This window comes from Lepisma saccharinum, chromosome 15, assembly GCF_977018435.1.
Source record: "Lepisma saccharinum chromosome 15, izLepSacc3.1, whole genome shotgun sequence".
NCBI lineage: Eukaryota > Metazoa > Arthropoda > Insecta > Zygentoma > Lepismatidae > Lepisma > Lepisma saccharinum.
Window position 1 is genome coordinate 48,013,788 of NC_139243.1, and position 18,020 is coordinate 48,031,807.

The 18,020-nt window shown below is 43.9% G+C and overlaps 1 protein-coding gene across 1 annotated transcript; it reads right to left on the minus strand.

Moving 5' to 3' along the window:
• Positions 1 to 8,130: 8,130 nt before the first annotated feature.
• LOC145999238 (sodium-dependent dopamine transporter-like) lies at positions 8,131 to 12,341 on the minus strand. Its single transcript, XM_083136173.1, has 2 exons — positions 12,315 to 12,341; positions 8,131 to 10,104 (listed from the first exon to the last, which is right to left on the minus strand). Exons 1-2 carry the CDS (start codon positions 12,339 to 12,341, stop codon positions 8,131 to 8,133), a joined length of 2,001 nt encoding a protein of 666 aa, XP_082992299.1.
• Positions 12,342 to 18,020: the final 5,679 nt, after the last annotated feature.

An 18,020-nucleotide genomic window follows, 5' to 3' on the forward strand; every position in this document is an offset into this window, starting at 1 on the left:
AGTGTCCTGTGGGACACGTCGTGGTGGTGGCCTCCGGCACACTTCACGCATCGGGGTCAAGCGAAACAGTGGCGTTGACCATGCCCTCTGGCATGCATGGCACTGTAGAATTCAAGTGTTGCGGTCCTTTCAATCTGCACTCTATTTTGCCGGTTGCCGTGGAAGCGTGCGGTTCCCTCTTGAAGATGGTGGGACGTGTGTTCCTCTGCGCTGTCGCTGTGGGTTCTGGTTTTATGGTTGTCGTTTGTTTCCGCTTGGCGTTTGAGTGTCGTTGCCTTTGGTTAAATCTGACTTGTTGAAGTTGTCGATCCATGTTCGTCTTGTAGCTGAGGGCATTTGTAGATATTAGAGCTGAGTGTGGGCAGCCGTTCTGTAGAACTCTCTTCTGGGAGTTAAGCTGGATTGACTCTCAATCTACTTTTGCTGGCTGCTCTTGAATTCTCTCTGTAGTTTTTGGGGGTAATCCATTTGGCTGGGACGTCCTGCATCGCAGGTTATTAGTTGGGTGGGTGTCCCCACAATTGAAAAATTTTGGCGGGGAGCTACCGCTCTTTCTGCCTGTATCCAGAAGTCAACTTTCTGGAGCTGATCATGCCCTAGCATTTCGGGTCTCTTGGGATCCCTCGTTCGTTTCTGCCTGTTAAGCCCGTTCCATGTAAATTGGTTCCGCGGATCATCTGCTCATCCTCTGGTGTTGAAAAAATGGGTGGGCTGTCTTTTTCTGAACTTCTGAACTTTTGGGCTGAAGGTGGAGTTCTGGTGCTCCTTTCGATGCCCTCAAGAACGTCTATTGTGGCTTGGCAGTCTTCTTCTGTGTTAGGTTTGGCTTTGAGGCTGCCTCTGGAGACATTGCATTCAGCTGCGTCCGTCTTGATGGCATCCAGTTGTGCTTGGCCGGAATGCCGTTGATCATGACCGAACATGATCTCTGTACGGGAGTGGAATCTTGGGGGATCTCTGTCGGTCCTGGTCTTGGTGGCTTGCGTGTCCGCTCCGATGTGGAGCCCAGCCGATGCCGAGTTGGGTTGCTTGGGAGGTGGCACACTTGCCCCCTCTTGCGTCTTTATTGGTTAGAAGTTGTGATGCGGGCTGTGTTTTGCTTTAATTGCTGGTGGCGAGGTATGCTCCCGGAGAAGTCTTCCTAGAGCCTATAAGTGGCTGGATCTTGTAAGAGGCGCAAAGCCACCTATAAGATTTCTAGGTGTTCGGTTCGGTGCTTTGTGGAGCGAAGTGAAGTCTTAGCTTGGCGCTAATTCGTCTACCTCTCGTTCTGCTAATGAGAGTTGTTCCCATCTCATCAAGCTTGAGTGGGGTCTGGGGAGTCGGGCGTGGCTTCACCATAGGTTCCTACAGTTTCTCCCTAAAAAAATTATAAGCGTTGATTAGTCGAATTTAAATGGATCAAATTAGCAACTAGTGTAGTCCCAGATTTTGCGAAAGCAAACAATGTCGCTATATTAACTCTGTAGGAACCGTATACCTATAAGAATAAAATCCCTTGCGTACCAATTTGAGCAAAAGCAATACATAACAACGATAAAACTGTAGCAGCTGTAATAATACTCAATAAAGAGATCATTCCGACAAAAATAATACAATTTTCGAATAACCACGTAAAGTGCGTGCAAATCCATTCATTCAGTGGTTAATAGCTACTTCCAAAAGCACCAAAATAGATAAATCCAGCGTGGAACACTTATATATTTGAAGCAGTCCACCTAATAACGCTGCATGGCATTGGAAATGTGCTGAATTACCAGTGGAATCATTCTGCGGCTACAGGCTACCATCTGGCCAGTCATAAGGTCGGATATTGCTCAAAGATTGATACTGTGCTTGCATAATGTTTTATTTTTTTATTGTAGTTCAGTAACATACTACAGGATTTATCCGTTTTTCTCGCATTCACTGAAACGTGCCATACAACGTTATTCGGGGGAATGCTTCATTTATTGGTTTATTTATTACGTCTTGTTTCTGATGACGAAGTTAAGCTTTTGTAGCCTTTTCTACCACTTAACCATTTATACATCGAAGTTTCAGTTTACAAAAATTAGTAAACAATTGAAACCATTACATAAAAAGGGGAATGTTGAAAATGAAGAAAGAGAAATATGAAATTGCAAAGAAAATTACAAAAAAGGAAAAATGACTTATAGGAATGAAAGTCTAAGACCCCGGAAATGGAATATCCGGGGGCCTATACAAGCTACTAGAAAGTTACTTCACTGGCAGAAGGGCTGATTTAAACTTGCCGTACTAGGAACTTTCGGGGAAAAAAAGTTCCACACCTATGGAATGTCAATATCGAGCCTTGCCTCAAAACTCAAATAGCTGCAAATGAAATCTACAGACGTACAGCCCATATGCGGATGATCTGCTAACAATAACAGACCACTTCAGAAGAGAAATAGAGAGAGAAAAATATATAACAGTATACAAACTGGCAGTAAGGTGTGGAAACGCGAAACTTAAATTATGCGAAACAAAAAAAGAACTACTTAATCTTAAAAGTGCAAATCTCAACTCCAAATGAAAACTCAACCGCAAAGCACTAAAAGGATAAGGGAAGCCAAATATTTGGGAGTAGCCCTGAAGGAAGTAATAATCTTTAGAATAAATATTGAATACAAAAGGGGAGGCGGTAATGACAATTGTTTAACGAATTTGATGGTCAGTTGCCACCCAAACTAGCCTTCCTCTGCGGTGTACATAACTAATATTTCGTCTTCCGCCTTTAAAATCGATACACCCATTCATACACTCTCCCCTGGCTTAAACAATTGTCTCCTCACAGAACCTTCATTCTGCTGTACCAATTTTAAAAAGGGCATGATAGAGAAACTATTGATCAAATGGGTAACTTTTACCTACCTTTCGAGATACAAAGAACTCAGGACTGGCAGCGAAAGTGTGATGTATCGGAATGGAAGCATGTGAGAGACGGCTGGGATCGTCTCTGGCAGTGTCCGATCCTTTGGCACATTGGACGACAAGAGGACTGTTCTCTTCTCACTGGTCTTGGTCGAAGCATCTTGCGTCGTCTTATGAATTCTCGGAACTGACGAACTTTGTAGGTCGATGAAAACGCCCTCTGCTGTAGGTGTCGGCAGGGAGCTTTTTGATGACCACCTTGTGGAGCTGAAGGTCAAGTGGTGACGAAACTCAGTTTACTGAGCTTTAGAGCGTCCATGTTGCTTTTGCGATCATCTTCTGCAGCAGCTCTTGTTTGAGCTCTGGAGATGTAGTATTCAGCTGGGGCTGTGGTGACAGCGCCCAGTTATTTGCGCGCGCACGTTGTGCTTCTATATAATGATGACTGCACCGTGGTCTTCTCCGTGCAGGAGTGTTTTTTTTTCTGTCGGTGCTGCTGGTGGTCCGTGTGGTGGTCCGTGTGTCCGCTCCGATGCGGAGACAGGGTGAGGCTACTGTTGTCGTGTTGGTTTCGTGGGGGGTGACGTTTCATTACGTTCTTCTTCGTGAGAGGGGTTGTGATGCTGGCGGTTTTACTGATTGTGCGTAGGGTAGGTATAGAATGCATTCGCTGAGCAGATCCGGATACTTGACATCCAATGGAAATGTTCTGCGAAGTGGGTGTGGGCGAATCTCCCTCTACGAGGAACCCCTAAAAAAATAATATATAATTGTTGCTCAGACGAATTTAAATGAAGAAAAAATTAGCAAATAATGGAAGGAAACAATATCGACACACTCACGCTGCAGGAACCATTTACCTATAAGAAAACAAAAACCCTTACGTACCATGTCAATCTGGAGTCTTGCCTCAAAACTCAAAAAGCAGTAAATGAAATCTAAAAGTGTGCAGCCTATATGCGGATGACCTGTTAATAATGACAACAGGCAACTCCAGAAGAGAAATACACTAGATAGAAAAACAAGTATAGCAATGGAGGAAACGCGAAACTTAAATTATCCGAAACAAAAACAAATTATTCAATCTTAAAAGTGCAAATCGCAACCCTAAAAGAAAGCTTAAATATAAACGTAAGTGAAGCCAAATATTTGGGAGTAGCCATGTAGGAGGGAATGATCTTTAGAATACAAATCGAATACAAAAGGGGAGGTGGTAATGAATAAAATTGCGACAATAGCCTCAAATAATTTCAGGTTACCCCCTCTAATTAGATCTTATCTTATCTACAAACACGAGGGTAAGTCATTAAATAAAAGGAATTTCGAGACTCAAAATAGTCCCTTAGTAACAAGCCATAAAGGTGTGGCGATTGAGAAGTAGCCACGCAATCAGGCCTCCCACTGCGGTGTTCGATACTGACATTTCGTCTTCCGTCTTTAAAATATTTATTTACACCTATTCATCATACACTCACCTCGTATCCATACTGAACGTTCATCCTGGTTTAGTTTTAAAAGGTTTCATTGCCATTGACAACAAAAACGAATAACAATTTGTTCCTCTTCTACGATGCAAGTCAAAAGTGGAACGACCATGTTGCGCAGGCGCATACTGCTCGATCGTCACGACACCTTTATGGTGTGTTACTAAGGAACCATTTTCAGTCCCGAAATACAAATTTTTGCCCTGAAGTTTAGAATAAAATTCCTGTTATTTATGGACTTAACCTCGTTAGCATGGACCACATCTTTCAGTAAATCGACATATGTAGTACAAGCGGTAAGGTCTTCACAGAGGAATGTGGCCCTTGGACTCACAGGAGGATTTAACCAACCCCAGAATATTCTTTGTGATGTTCTTACGGGCCGTATACCTGTCGATTATGAAACTCGATTAAGAGCACTATCCTACCACTTTAAAAAAAGAGAATGAGAGAAAAAATTATTTTTACCTACCTATCGAGATAATGAGGTCAAGATCAATCTGGAATGGCAGCGGGAGTGTGAAGTAACGGAAATGAAGACAGGAGGTGGGCGAACTTCCGGACAACGGAACTAGATTTTGTAGGCTGTGAGACTTGCCCGTCGAGAGGACGTGTACAGGGAAACTGGAGCTTCTGGAGAGCGTGTACGGCGAGGCTGGAGCTTCTGGAGAGCTGTACGGCGAGGCTGGAGCTTCTGGATAGCGTGTGCTGCGAGGCTGGAGCTTCTGGAGAGCGTGTACGACGAGGTTTGAGAAACTGGAGAGCGTGCACTGCGAGGCTGGAGCAACTGGATAGCGTGTGCTGCGAGGCTGGAGCTTCTGGAGAGCGTGAACGGCGAGGCTTGAGAAACTGGAGAGCGTGCACTGTGAGACTGGAGCAACTGGATAACGTGTGCTGAGAGGCTGGAGCTTCTGGAGAGCGTGTACGGCGAGGCTTGAGAAACTGGAGAGCGTGCACTGTGAGGCTGGAGCAAGTGTGAAGCGTGTGCTGCGAGGCTGGAGCTTCTGGAGAGCGTGTACGGCGAGGCTGGAGAAACTGGAGAGCTTTCACTGTGAGGCTGGAGCAAGTGTGAAGCGTGTACTGCGAGGCTGGAGCTTCTGGAGAGCGTGTACGGCGAGGCTGGAGAAACTGGAGAGCTTGCACTGTGAGACTGGAGCAACTGGATAACGTGTGCTGAGAGGCTGGAGCTTCTGGAGAGCGTGTACGGCGAGGCTGGAGAAACTGGAGAGCGTGCACTGTGAGGCTGGAGCAAGTGTGAAGCGTGTGCTGAGAGGCTGGAGCTTCTGGAGAGCGTGTACGGCGAGGCTGGAGAAACTGGAGAGCTTGCACTGTGAGGCTGGAGCAAGTGTGAAGCGTGTGCTGCGAGGCTGGAGCTTCTGGAGACCGTGTACGGCGAGGCTTGAGAAACTGGAGAGCGTGCACTGTGAGGCTGGAGCAAGTGTGAAGCGTGTACTGCGAGGCTGGAGCTTCTGGAGAGCGTGTACGGCGAGGCTGGAGAAACTGGAGAGCTTGCACTGTGAGGCTGGAGCAACTGGATAGCGTGTGCTGCGAGGCTGTAGCTTCTGGAGAGCGTGATCGGCGAGGCTTGAGAAACTGGAGAGCGTGCACTGTGAGACTGGAGCAACTGGATAACGTGTGCTGAGAGGCTGGAGCTTCTGGAGAGCGTGTACGGCGAGGCTTGAGAAACTGGAGAGCGTGCACTGTGAGGCTGGAGCAAGTGTGAAGCGTGTTCTGCGAGGCTGGAGCTTCTGGAGAGCGTGTACGGCGAGGCTGGAGAAACTGGAGAGCTTGCACTGTGAGGCTGGAGCAACTGGATAGCGTGTGCTGCGAGGCTGGAGCTTCTGGAGAGCGTGAACGGCGAGGCTGGAGAAACTGGAGAGCGTGCACTGTGAGGCTGGAGCAACTGTGAAGCGTGTACTGCGAGGCTGGAGCTTCTGGAGAGCGTGTACAGCGAGGCTGGAGAAACTGGAGAGCGTGCACTTTGAGGCTGGAGCAACTGAAGAGGCTGGAGCATATAGACGGTGTGTCGACTTGTAGGCTTGAGGCAGCCGGAGGAGGATGCGTTCACATCTGCCAGGAGAGGCACAAGGATTAGATCAACAGGATTCGATCCAAGCATAATAAATAAACTATTTAAACAAATACGGGAAAAATAAGTAAACTATTTAAACAAATACGGAAAGAAACAAATTATCACATGTAATGATTGGAGCCTCCTAGGATTTACTTAATATTATAAAAATTCCGGCAAAATTAATAAGCAGACCGTTATAAATTCTAAACTCGAAAAGTAGGCGTTCTCGTGTAACTCCCAGGAATTTTTACTAAGGGAATAAAGGCTGAAGTGACAGCATGTGCAGATATAACAGAATACTGCTGGACACCAGTAGTTCCCCAGGAGATTTAAATTAGATTGGGAAATAATATACTCACGAAAGTAAATCAATGAAATGATCCCAATTAAACATAACAAAGCAACTTACGTATTTAGTCTTTCTTTATTGGATACATATATATTTCGATATTATTAAATGTATCCTCATTTACGCACATGTACAGTTGGTGTAGCTCATTAACCAATAACCAAACTCGTGTTGTTCTTTTTTTTATCCAATTTTAACACACTTATTTGTGATAGTTAGGCATGTAAGGTAAGTTACATATATACCAAATAGGCTTAAGTCACTCTCACTTTAAATAATTTTATAATTATATAATATTTAAAATAACATGTTATCGTATATTGATTATAGCCATGTAACAAAGATATTAAACAGTTTTTCACTGTAATCCACTAATTATATACTATTTATAATACATAAAACTTATCCTACCCACGCATAAGACAATACCTAACTTATTCTATCTTTCTATTGCAACCCCATACGGAATGCAAGACGCTCTCCTGTTCTGGAAACCAGAGCGAATCAAATCCACCAGAAGCAAACTTATGAATCCCATTAATAAATATTAACCTATCATCGGAGCCGAATGTTTATAGACTCACCATATATAACCCGTACAAACAAACATTTCCCATTTACATTTCGACTGTTTCTTGCTCTAATTGACTGGCCACAATCTCAAGAATAAAATTTTATAAATAAATCAATCGATAGAACGTGACACAATGTGACATGTATATCAAATTCCAAACCATTCATAAATGAATAGGAAAGATTTGTTCTGGATACCAGAATGAATCGTGACATTAAATCACAATTGATTATAACAACATAAAATACATAATACCCAAATTATGTGAAACCCTGCTTTTCTGTTCATTATTTGTAATATGTAGGTAATTGCACATTATAAATAAAGAAAACAAAAAATAAGAAAGCGATAAAATTCGGAATGAAACGAAAAAAGAACGCCCTGGTTTAATTAAAGGTACCAGGGCATAAGTGCATACCTTGGAATGTATGCGGGTAAAGGCGGGGCTATTTTGTGTGTCCCTCCAACCTTTTTCTGAGTAAAGAAGGTAATATCGAATTTCTAATATCGGAATATCAAAAACAAGATTAATGATTACTTACATTTTATCATTAGCTTCAAGTCCACCGGCGATTTGAGACAATTGATCTCTTTGAAGACCTGACTTCACCAAATGGTCGACTGGAGGAGATTTCATCCTTAGGCAGGAGAATGGCGACGGAGCTGACGAAGGACTGATTCACACTGATTTCAGGATTGAAAGCGTGCTGTCTTCCCTCTGAGAAGTGACGAATGTCCGTGCAGTTCTTTGCCTCTGTGCAAGTTTCACATGAGGTCAAACGCTTTCTTCAGTAATACCCGATGCTGTCGACTGCCTGACACAGAGGCACCTATTTTCTCGAGGCTGGTGGCAATAGAAAGATGCATTGTAGAGGTCCCTGAAGTTATGTCGATCATTAAGAGACGTTGGTTCTAGATCCTCTTTCTCCCGGAGGCTCGTCAACAGCTTCTCCTTAAACGTTGCCCCATTGGTTGTGGCAACTTGAAACATTGCCCCGACTGGTAAACACAATAAGGAAACGGCCGTGATTACCCATCCAGACACAATAAGAACGCGAGGAGGATGGTCTTCGAGGTAGGTGTGGACCTCCACTGCAGTCAACGATGCCAGGATTCCGAAGAGGATGAGGGGCAGGACGAATCTCGTGTACCTTACCTCCAATCGCCTCCTTCTTAGACTAAGAAAACTCAGCAAGCAATAGATGCGCTTCCCGTTGAAAGTGGCAATCATCAACACCTCAACAAAACACAGGAACGCTGTGGACATGGGAAGAACGTGTTCGTCTACCATTTCGAGTACGTGCAAACCGTTGACCCTGTACCCATAAGCACTGCACATGAACATGGCTAGGGTCAGCTGCACTCGCAAACTAATGCGCTTGCTAGCGAGTTTTGTGGAAATGTCTCCCAATGCAGTAACTAAGGCATCTATCTGTATAGCGATTTTCAGGATTCCAATGATGGCCAGCGAGAGGAAGATCAAAGCACCCCATGCTGCAGGAACAGGAAGATGGTTGATAACGGGTGGAAGTGTTTCGAAAATCATACCAGGACCCCTTGTCGTCACCTCTTCTATTCTTATGCCAGATCTTGTTGCTAGATGACCCAATACACTGTATACCGCAATCGTTGAGAGAATGCTTGTTATACCAGTTGAGAAAATAGATATTGATGCTTCAAAATGCACGCTGTCGTGTATCTTGTTTCGTCTAGCTTTGTGAAAAATAGTGCCGATGCCTGGAGCCAATGAGAGGAGAACTTGACTGGCCGCAGCAATCCATGTGTGAGGATTCACTAAGTTATCCAATTTGCAGCTGAAGAAAGCGTTCAGGCCCGCGTTTGCTCCTGGCAGCGTGAGTGCCCTCGCAAGAACCACCACGAGAAAACTCATCCAAACTGTTGAGCCAAGAACAACAGCTCGTCGCAAATGGGTCCACCTCAAGGAAGACACGACAAATATTATGAAATGGACGGCGGCGAGTGTAATGAACAGGGGCCACACAATTCCTTGCGCATATCCAAATTCTTCAGATAGCAACAGGATTTTGTTCTGTAAAAATTGAGTCTCAGGTATTTGGGCGTCATCTTCAGGGCCTTCAGAAGCGGAGCCTCTGCAACGGATGTCGGTCCACTCCGCAGAACACGTGCTCCAAGCGGGCATACTTAGTGAATGGGTGGCAAAAGCGACGGCATATGAGGTGATTGTGGAATAACAGGTACACAGAACGGTCGATGCAATAACAATCATACCTCGGCATCCTACTAACAATGGTGTTTGCTTGTAAACCCATAAGACCCCTTTTCCTGTAAATTGCCCTAGAGCAGTTTCCAGATTGTACAAAGGTAGGCCCAAGATAGTCAGGAGAGTAACGAAGGCTATGATGAAAGCACTGCCACCATTCTGCACAGCTGTGTACGAGCATCTCCACGACATCGCCAAACCGACTCCGTAACAAAGGAAGGTTGTCAATCTCTCCAGCAAAGACTCGTGTTCTGCGTCCGTAGTCTTGGTGTGCTCGTGTAGAGTGGAACTTGATTTGTTGCTGTCCGGTGGACTGTCTTGAAGATCCTGAGATTCAATGGAGATACTGATGGTCTCACCTTCGGCCTGGGAGTAGGCGATAGAGCTCGAAGGGTCGGTCAGCGAGTCTGCACAACTACTTGCGTTGCTCTCTGTGTCTGCCTGCTCCTGCGGTTCACGCCCGACGTTTCCTGGATCGTGAGAGATGTGGATGCTTTTATCGTGCGCCTGAAAGTGGGCGATGAATCTGGTGTTCGCAGTGAATGGTTCTGGCGAAGCGGAAGCTCTGCTGTCCGTCTCCTCACTCTCTGCCTCGTCTTTACAAGCGGGGCTACGGGGCGCTTCTTCGTCAAGGCCGGGTTTACAGTCAAGATCGGGTACGTCGGGAGGAGCTACAGTAGTAACGCACCGGCGTTGACGAAGAAAACTTCGTATAAATTTCGTCTAAACCGGAAGTAGATAAGATAAGAGATAAGGAAGTAGATAAGGGGGGGGGGGGTTGTTAATTGGTCTGGGCGTAAATGATAAGTGGATCGAGAGGAGAATAATTGTGTGTGAATTGTGATCAGTGTTAATGTGAAGACTTGATACGGGTTTCCGGTGTTGATGGGTGGCTATTTTTGGGGGGCGTTTCCCGTTTGAGACCGTTGATGAGTCTGAGATTCCTGGAAATGGGTGTAACGGTTTTCTGTCTGAATAGAACATGTCCGAACATGTTTTGGGCGTAGGTTTGGATGAATTTGCAATTTCTGGGTGGTGTAACGGTTCTGTGTGAACATGCCTGAACATGTTTTGGGCGTAGCCTTGTAGTTTTAAGTTTGTTTAACGGAAATGGTGACGTAGGAGGGAAAAGGGTATAAATAGAAAGGAAAGAGGATCTTAGTATTATGTGAGGATGGATGTAAGCGGTACACGTTTGTCTGATAATGGTGTGAATTTCTACGAGATCAGCTACGAAGAGTTCTGGGAACTTGTTCGGTCTTGCGGCGATCTGGACAGCGATCGAACGGTCCTGGATCGGTTGCTGAGTTATTTCCCGTTTATGTATGTAGCGATACCTGAATCTCCCTGGTGTGGATGTCACGTGGTCAACGGCTCAGGAAAAAGAATTCACCGTCGCTGCGAGACTTTGAAGGAGATAGAAGAGAGGAAAATAAGAGGTGACGAGAGAACAGGATTTCCGAGTCACCGGTGTATCTGCGAACTACGTCGCAGGAAGGAAGAGTTGGGCGAAGCTTTGAAGAAGAGAGTGAAAGAGTGGCTTTCTTTGTTGGCAGACAGAAATTCCGTGTGGTGTTCTTGCTGTGATCGTCCATTGTTACTTAACTTAGAAGGTCATCCTTGTTTCCCTGTGGTTCCTCCCGAAAGTTTCGATTTTCGCAGACGGCTGTTCCCCGACGATCCTGAGGATATTCTGGCTGAACCTTTATCGCCGATAGCGAGGACCCCGTCACCTACAGTATCTGATTTTGAGAATATTCTGGCTGAACCTTCATACCCGATACCAAGGACCCTGTCACCTACAGAACCCGATTTAATTCGTTTTTACCTCGTATGAGAGTGTTTACTCACCACGATTGCTGGACTCGCACCGAGCCGTATGTTATCGATTACCTGTCAGTGAATTCGAGATACAGAACATACAGAAAGTGGCCTATAGGATTATGCCAGACTCCGGAAGAATTAGTGACTGCAGGATTTTACTATTCAGGCTTTAGCGACAGGGTATTATTTTTTCATTGTTCGTACGGACTTTGCGATTGGACATCCAAAGATTATCCTATTCTAGGACATTACATGTTGATACCCCAGTGTCCTTTCATACAGAGTGTTGCGGCGTTACATCGTAACTCCAAAAGCTTCCGTTTGTTAATTGGGGGGGGGGGGGGTAAATATGTGTTATAAGAGTGGATGTGTCTAATTGTTTAGGGGCGTTTGTTATGTTAGTTCAGATAGATGGTGTTTGTGTAGGAATGTGTTATAAGACCGGTGCGGTTGGGACTGTAAATGCAAAGATAGAGAAAATGTGATACTCTTTATTTGCTGGATGGAGAACGGAAGGAAAGAAAAGAAAAAAGTACGTTTCTCCGAAGAGGTGGAGGTGTATGCGATACCGGGGGAGGAGGATCGACGAGGTACGTGGGCACTCGACGCTCTGCGCGAGAGGATGCGCAAGGAACTTCAGGGAGAAGTTATCAGCGAGGAAGAGGAGGGGTAGATAGGTATATAAAGAGTTCCGTTGTGTTTGAATTTCACTATTCACCAGACATCTTCAGCTGTGTACATCATTGGAGATAGTTGTTACCGGAGGAAGCGATAGAACCGCTATTCGAAGGTAAGTATGATGGGTTTGGTGTCCTGGGTGTTGACGTTTTTTGGTGGGGTGATTGGAAAATTATCCCCAGCTGAACCAGTTTTGGATTGTAGTAGTGACGTACCTGCTGCTGAAAGTTTACCGGAATCATCGATACGTCCAGGTGGGAGTACGGAAGAGAAATGGTATGAGGGTAGTTGTATTAGCGAAGTAGAATTTCGACGTAATTGGGAGGAAAAAAATGCCGGAATATCTGCATTAATATGAACTGTGTTTTCATCATGTTGCCTATGGTAAAAAACTTTTGCTGAAAACAAAAAACATATGTCTTACTTTTTGTTTCTTATTTCCAGATGGCATCCCTACCGTTCGAATTTGACCTCCTACACACGAATGTGAAAAATGAAGCTGAACGTGGAGGTGAGAGAAGGAATCTATGGAGCAAGACCCATGCGAAGCAGGCTGAGAAGCAGATTGCGTGCTTTGTAGATTTTTGCGAGGAGAATGGTTTAGCTGGAGAGTTGTTGGAAAATCTCGAAGAGGTGTGCAAGGATATGGAGGTTAGGCTCGACAACCTCGTCAAGCTGTTCACGTACATATTCGACAAGAAACAAACAAGTCCGGTGTTTGAGGGATTTATTGAAAATATAAGAAAAGCTACCTATGTACCATCCCACTTCAGCATGAAAGTGTGTTTTGAACTGATGGAAGTTTTCAAAGGTGTGCGGAAGCAGAGAGGTATAGATAAAATGGGGGGTACAGAAGGTGAAATGGAGAAGAGGATGCTAGAGATTTTGAAAAAACGAAAATTGGATAACTAAAAACTAACAATGCTAACACACTAATCATCTTATTCAATTTTTGTTATTTCTATATATGTAATGTGTATAAGTTGTATGTTTATCGTATTGTTATGCATACAGTTTATAAAAGTTGACATGTGTGCAGAGTAACACTGTTTTTTCTGATCCATATATGTATTTTGAATAAATGGAAATAATAAACATATATTGAATATATATAAAAATGATTATGTTAATTATTTACTTGGAATACTTACAAAGTTCTCTCTCTCCATATTCTTGATGGCTTCTATAAGATGTCAGAACAAACACTGTCAGTGTATTCGACAAGTTTCATTTTCCATTCGCAATATCAAAAGGAAATGGGTGGATGTTGATATCTCTGTAAGGAAATGGGTGGATGTTGATATCTCTGTACGGAAGTGGGTGGATAGCGGTATCATATTCTGCTAACATGAATGACAAACCATTCGCAGTATGTCACAGAACCTGCTAACACACATAACTCATGTTTAAAGTGTAAAACCGTATACCTTTGTAACCGTAAGTTAATGACCGCTAATAACAGTATATATATATATTTGTAACCGTAAGTTAATGACCGCTAATAACAGTATATATATATATATATCACACACACACCCATATGTCAGAGTATATATATATATATATATTACATATACATCTTGACCTTGACGACCTTGACCTTGACCTTGACGACCTTGACCTTGACCTTGGCCGTGACCTTGACCTTGGCCGTGACCTTGACCTTGGTCGTGACCTTGACCTTGGCCGTGACCTTGACCTTGGCCTTGACCTTGGCCGTGACCTTGACCTTGGCCGTGACCTTGACCTTGACCTTGGCCGTGACCTTGACCTTGACCTTGACCTTGGCCGTGACCTTGACCTTGACCTTGGCCGTGACCTTGACCTTGACCTTGGCCGTGACCTTGACCTTGACCTTGACCTTGGCCGTGACCTTGACCTTGACTTGACCTTGAAACTTCAAACCCGGATATCTCGGTAACCGGAAGTGCTAGACCGGAAATAACACCATATTCGGATTCTACGCCTCGAGATCTATCGATTGGACAACTTGACCTTGAAATGACCTTCAAACTTCAAACCCGGATATCTCGGTAACCGAAAATGTTAGACCGCAAATGACACCATATTCGTATTCTACGCCTCAAGCACAATAAATAGATAGACTCAATTATGTCGAGGTAGTTCACAAATCGACCGGAAGAATGTGTGATTGTGTTATCTTGCCTAGTTAGAAGATTGCGAATTATCTCGAGGAAGTGCAAAACCAACCGGAAGCGAATGTGCTATCGTGTCTACATATAAAACCACATTGTCCCTCCACTAAACAGTCTCAGTGATACGATCGTGGTGGAACCATGTACTGGCAGTTATCCGGTGACGAGTTGCTTGCGCTATTTCGTGATGGGTATTTCAAAACACCCAAACAGCTCCAGGAAGTTTTGTTACATATTGCGCAAAAGATCATCTTGGGAGAGACGATCACCTTAGTAGAGGAGTATGATCGGATGCTGCAAACTGTGACAACGACTGTACCAGAGCTCTCCGGGGAAGAATGGACGTCTTCGAAGGGGACTGCATCTTCCGAATCGCATCAATGCGCATCCGACCCTCTTTCACCACCAGAAATTGCAGTGGATGGTGCTCCCACACCGGGGATGGAGCCTCGACCAGGACCGTCTTGGAGACCCGATCCCGGACTTTTTGGAGAAGGAGGTGGTGTACCCCCAAATGCCCCGGAACCTGTACCAGGACCTTCATGGAGGCCTGATCCAACGCCTTCGATCGAGAATGTGCCTGACCCTACATCTGAGTCTTCTGGAGGTAAGAAGAGTAGGAAAAGGAAGCATGTGCCTTGGGTGGACCAAACTATTGGTAACATTATATTCCACAATATACAAGAACGTAGTTATCCAAAATTCCGTGCTAAAGGACAACGTGTAGAATTTAGTTTTTCCAAGCAACCCGAAAATGTAGACCCCCAGACCTGGATACGTGAGGGTGTGGAAAATTTACTGCTTTATGTGAAAAAAGGTGCCAAGGATAGTGATCAGATCGGTCTCACACTTTCTAATGTATCCGATGTGACAGTGAAAGATATTTATGTGGGATGGCATAGATGTGATCAGTTGAAACCTGATATGGTTTGGGATATTCTGTCTAAAATACTTCAGAGTGCTAAGACCTTTCACTTTACAGACCGTTTAATGTTAAAAGCTGACCACGTTAACATACCGGTTGGTGGTGGTGGTGGTAAACGTGTGTATTGTCTCCCGAATCACATGGCTTCAACAGTGAAACGAAGTGTTGTACGTGTGCGAAATAGAGATAAGCCTTTGTGTTTGGTTGAAGCTCTGATTATAGGGAAGGCACATGCAGATCGAGATCCTGCCTATAATGCCTACAGAGCCGGTTTCAAACTGCAAAAACCTGTGTTTGACCTGATGATTAAAGCTGGTGTGAATCTGACAGCCGATGCATGTATCGGAAGTGGGATACCTGAACTCAGAAAATTCCAACAATACCTTAGCGATTATAAGATAATTGTGTACAACAGTCTTCGAGATCCTAAAGACATACTCTTTGAGGGGCAAGTACAAAATGTGTCTAAATGCATCTACCTCTTGTATGATGACGTTCAGCAACATTTTGATGTTATTGTTAATCGTGTTGGGGCATTTGCAGCAACGCAGGAATGTCGCGGGTGTAATGAGTTGATATTTGGTAAACCACACAGTCACGCTTGTAAACAGATATGCTCTATGTGCCGTGCCACACCACCATGTGTACCCCAATCTAACACCTCCATCACGTGTAAGGTGTGCCATAGAATATTCAAAGATCGTGGATGTTTCACTAGGCATATGTCTACATCGTTTCGAAATGGTACAGTGTGTAGTGAAATTCAGCAGTGTCCAAAATGTTACAGAATCGTATTCACAAGTAACAGACATGAAAAGAAACATGACTGCAATGCAAAATACTGTAAAACGTGCAAAAAGGTAAAACCGATCAACCATCACTGTTACATACCAATTCCGAACCCCCAACAAAGGTCCAAATTTTTGTTGATATTTTACGATTTTGAATGTTACACTGATGTCCCTTATACAGAAAAAAACAATTCTTTTCTTCATGTTCCAAATCTGATCGTGATCCAAACAGCCTGTCATGCATGTTATTTACAACAAGATTTATCAATACCTTGTCGAGTTTGCGGAATACGTCAATATGTATTTTGGGATGACCCAGTCGATACATTTTTATCGTACCTCGAACTGCAACACAAATTCAATAACGTCACTATTTGTGCACACAATGCACGTGGATATGACTCAACATTTCTGTTACGCAGAATGTTGGAAAGAGGAATGGCAGCTAGAATTGTTTTGAATGGAACGAAAATCATGAGCATGAAGTATCAGAATCTACATTTCATCGATAGTTTAAACTACGTTCAATCAAACCTTGCTGGATTTTCCAAACTCTTCGGCTTACCGATGCAGAAAGGATATTATCCACATTTGTGGAATACCTACGAACATCGAAATTATGTAGGAGAAATGCCACCGCCTTCAGCATACGGATATGATCACATGAAATCTGTGGAAGATCAAACTAAATTTATGCTATGGTACGAAAACGAACGCAAGAACAATGTTCCTTTCAACAACAAAGAACAGCTGTTGGAATATTGCATTAAGGACGTGACACTATTGAGGCAGGGTTGTTTAAAATTAAGACAGAATTTTATGGATATTAGCAAAATAGACATCTTCCAAAAGTGTATTACAATAGCATCCGTATGTTCATTAATCTACAGACAGCAGTTCATGCCTAGTGAAAGCATTGGTATAATCCCCCAAGGAGGTTACCACCATGCCGACATAATGTCGAAGGCTGCATTGAAATGGTTAACATATGTCGAGGAGCAAAACAATTTCGCAATCATCCACGGTGGGAGAACCCGTGAGAAATATGTGTTGGGTGCACGCTTCAAAGTAGACGGTTTCCGTGAAGAGACACAAACCTGTTACGAGTTTTTCGGGTGCTGGTTTCATGGCTGTCCACGATGTATATCCACAAACAGGTGTGTATATCCGGAGTTTGACAGAGAAGTGGGAGAAGAGGATGGTAGCAACCAGCAGGAGAAAACCCAAAACAACAATTATGTCGACCGTGTGAACACGGCAGCATTTCGATATGAAACAACATGTCGTAAAATCAGCGCTCTTCAGTCTGAAGGATATAATGTGGTAACTATGTGGGAGTGTGACTTTAAGAAAATATTGGACGCTGACCCACAACTTGATAAATACTTGTCATCACATCCAGTTGTGCAGTGTACACCTCTAAACCCTCGTGATGCATTATATGGTGGTAGAGTGGAGACTGTGAGAACTTATTATAAAATCAAGGAGGGTGAACAGCTGAAATACTATGATTTCACCAGTCTCTACCCCTATGTTAACAAATACTGTGTATACCCAATAGGACACCCTACCATATTCCTTGAAGATTCCATGCCTTCTGTACCGGAGATATTAGCCATGGAAGGTTTTATAAGATGTAAAGTCCTCCCACCTCAAACACTTCTTCACCCTGTATTACCCACAAAAATGAACAAGAAACTCATGTTTGTTTTGTGCAAGGAATGTGGATTACAATTAAAATGTGAAGGTACCTGTCAACATTCTGTAGAACAACGTGCACTTTCAGGAACGTGGGTGATAGCGGAAATGCGTAAAGCATGTTCTCTTGGTTATACCATACTATCGGTATCTGAAGTATGGAAATATGAAACAGCTGTGTATGACCCTGCCACAAAAACGGGGGGGCTGTTTACGGGGTATGTGAACACCTTCCTGAAAATAAAACAGGAAGCAAGTGGATGGCCGATGTGGTGTAAGACGCAAAAGAATAAAGAAACCTATATTCAGCAATATTTTGAGAGGGAGGGGATTTTGCTGGATGAAAATAAC

Coding starts and splice junctions, on each gene's coding strand:
- LOC145999238 (XM_083136173.1), bottom strand. CDS start 12,341: ATGATTCCGGTAAACTTTCAGCAGCAG. Junction 10,105..12,314: donor CGGTAAACTTTCAGCAGCAG/GTACGTCACTAC, acceptor GCCCACTTTCAG/GCGCACGATAAAAGCATCCA.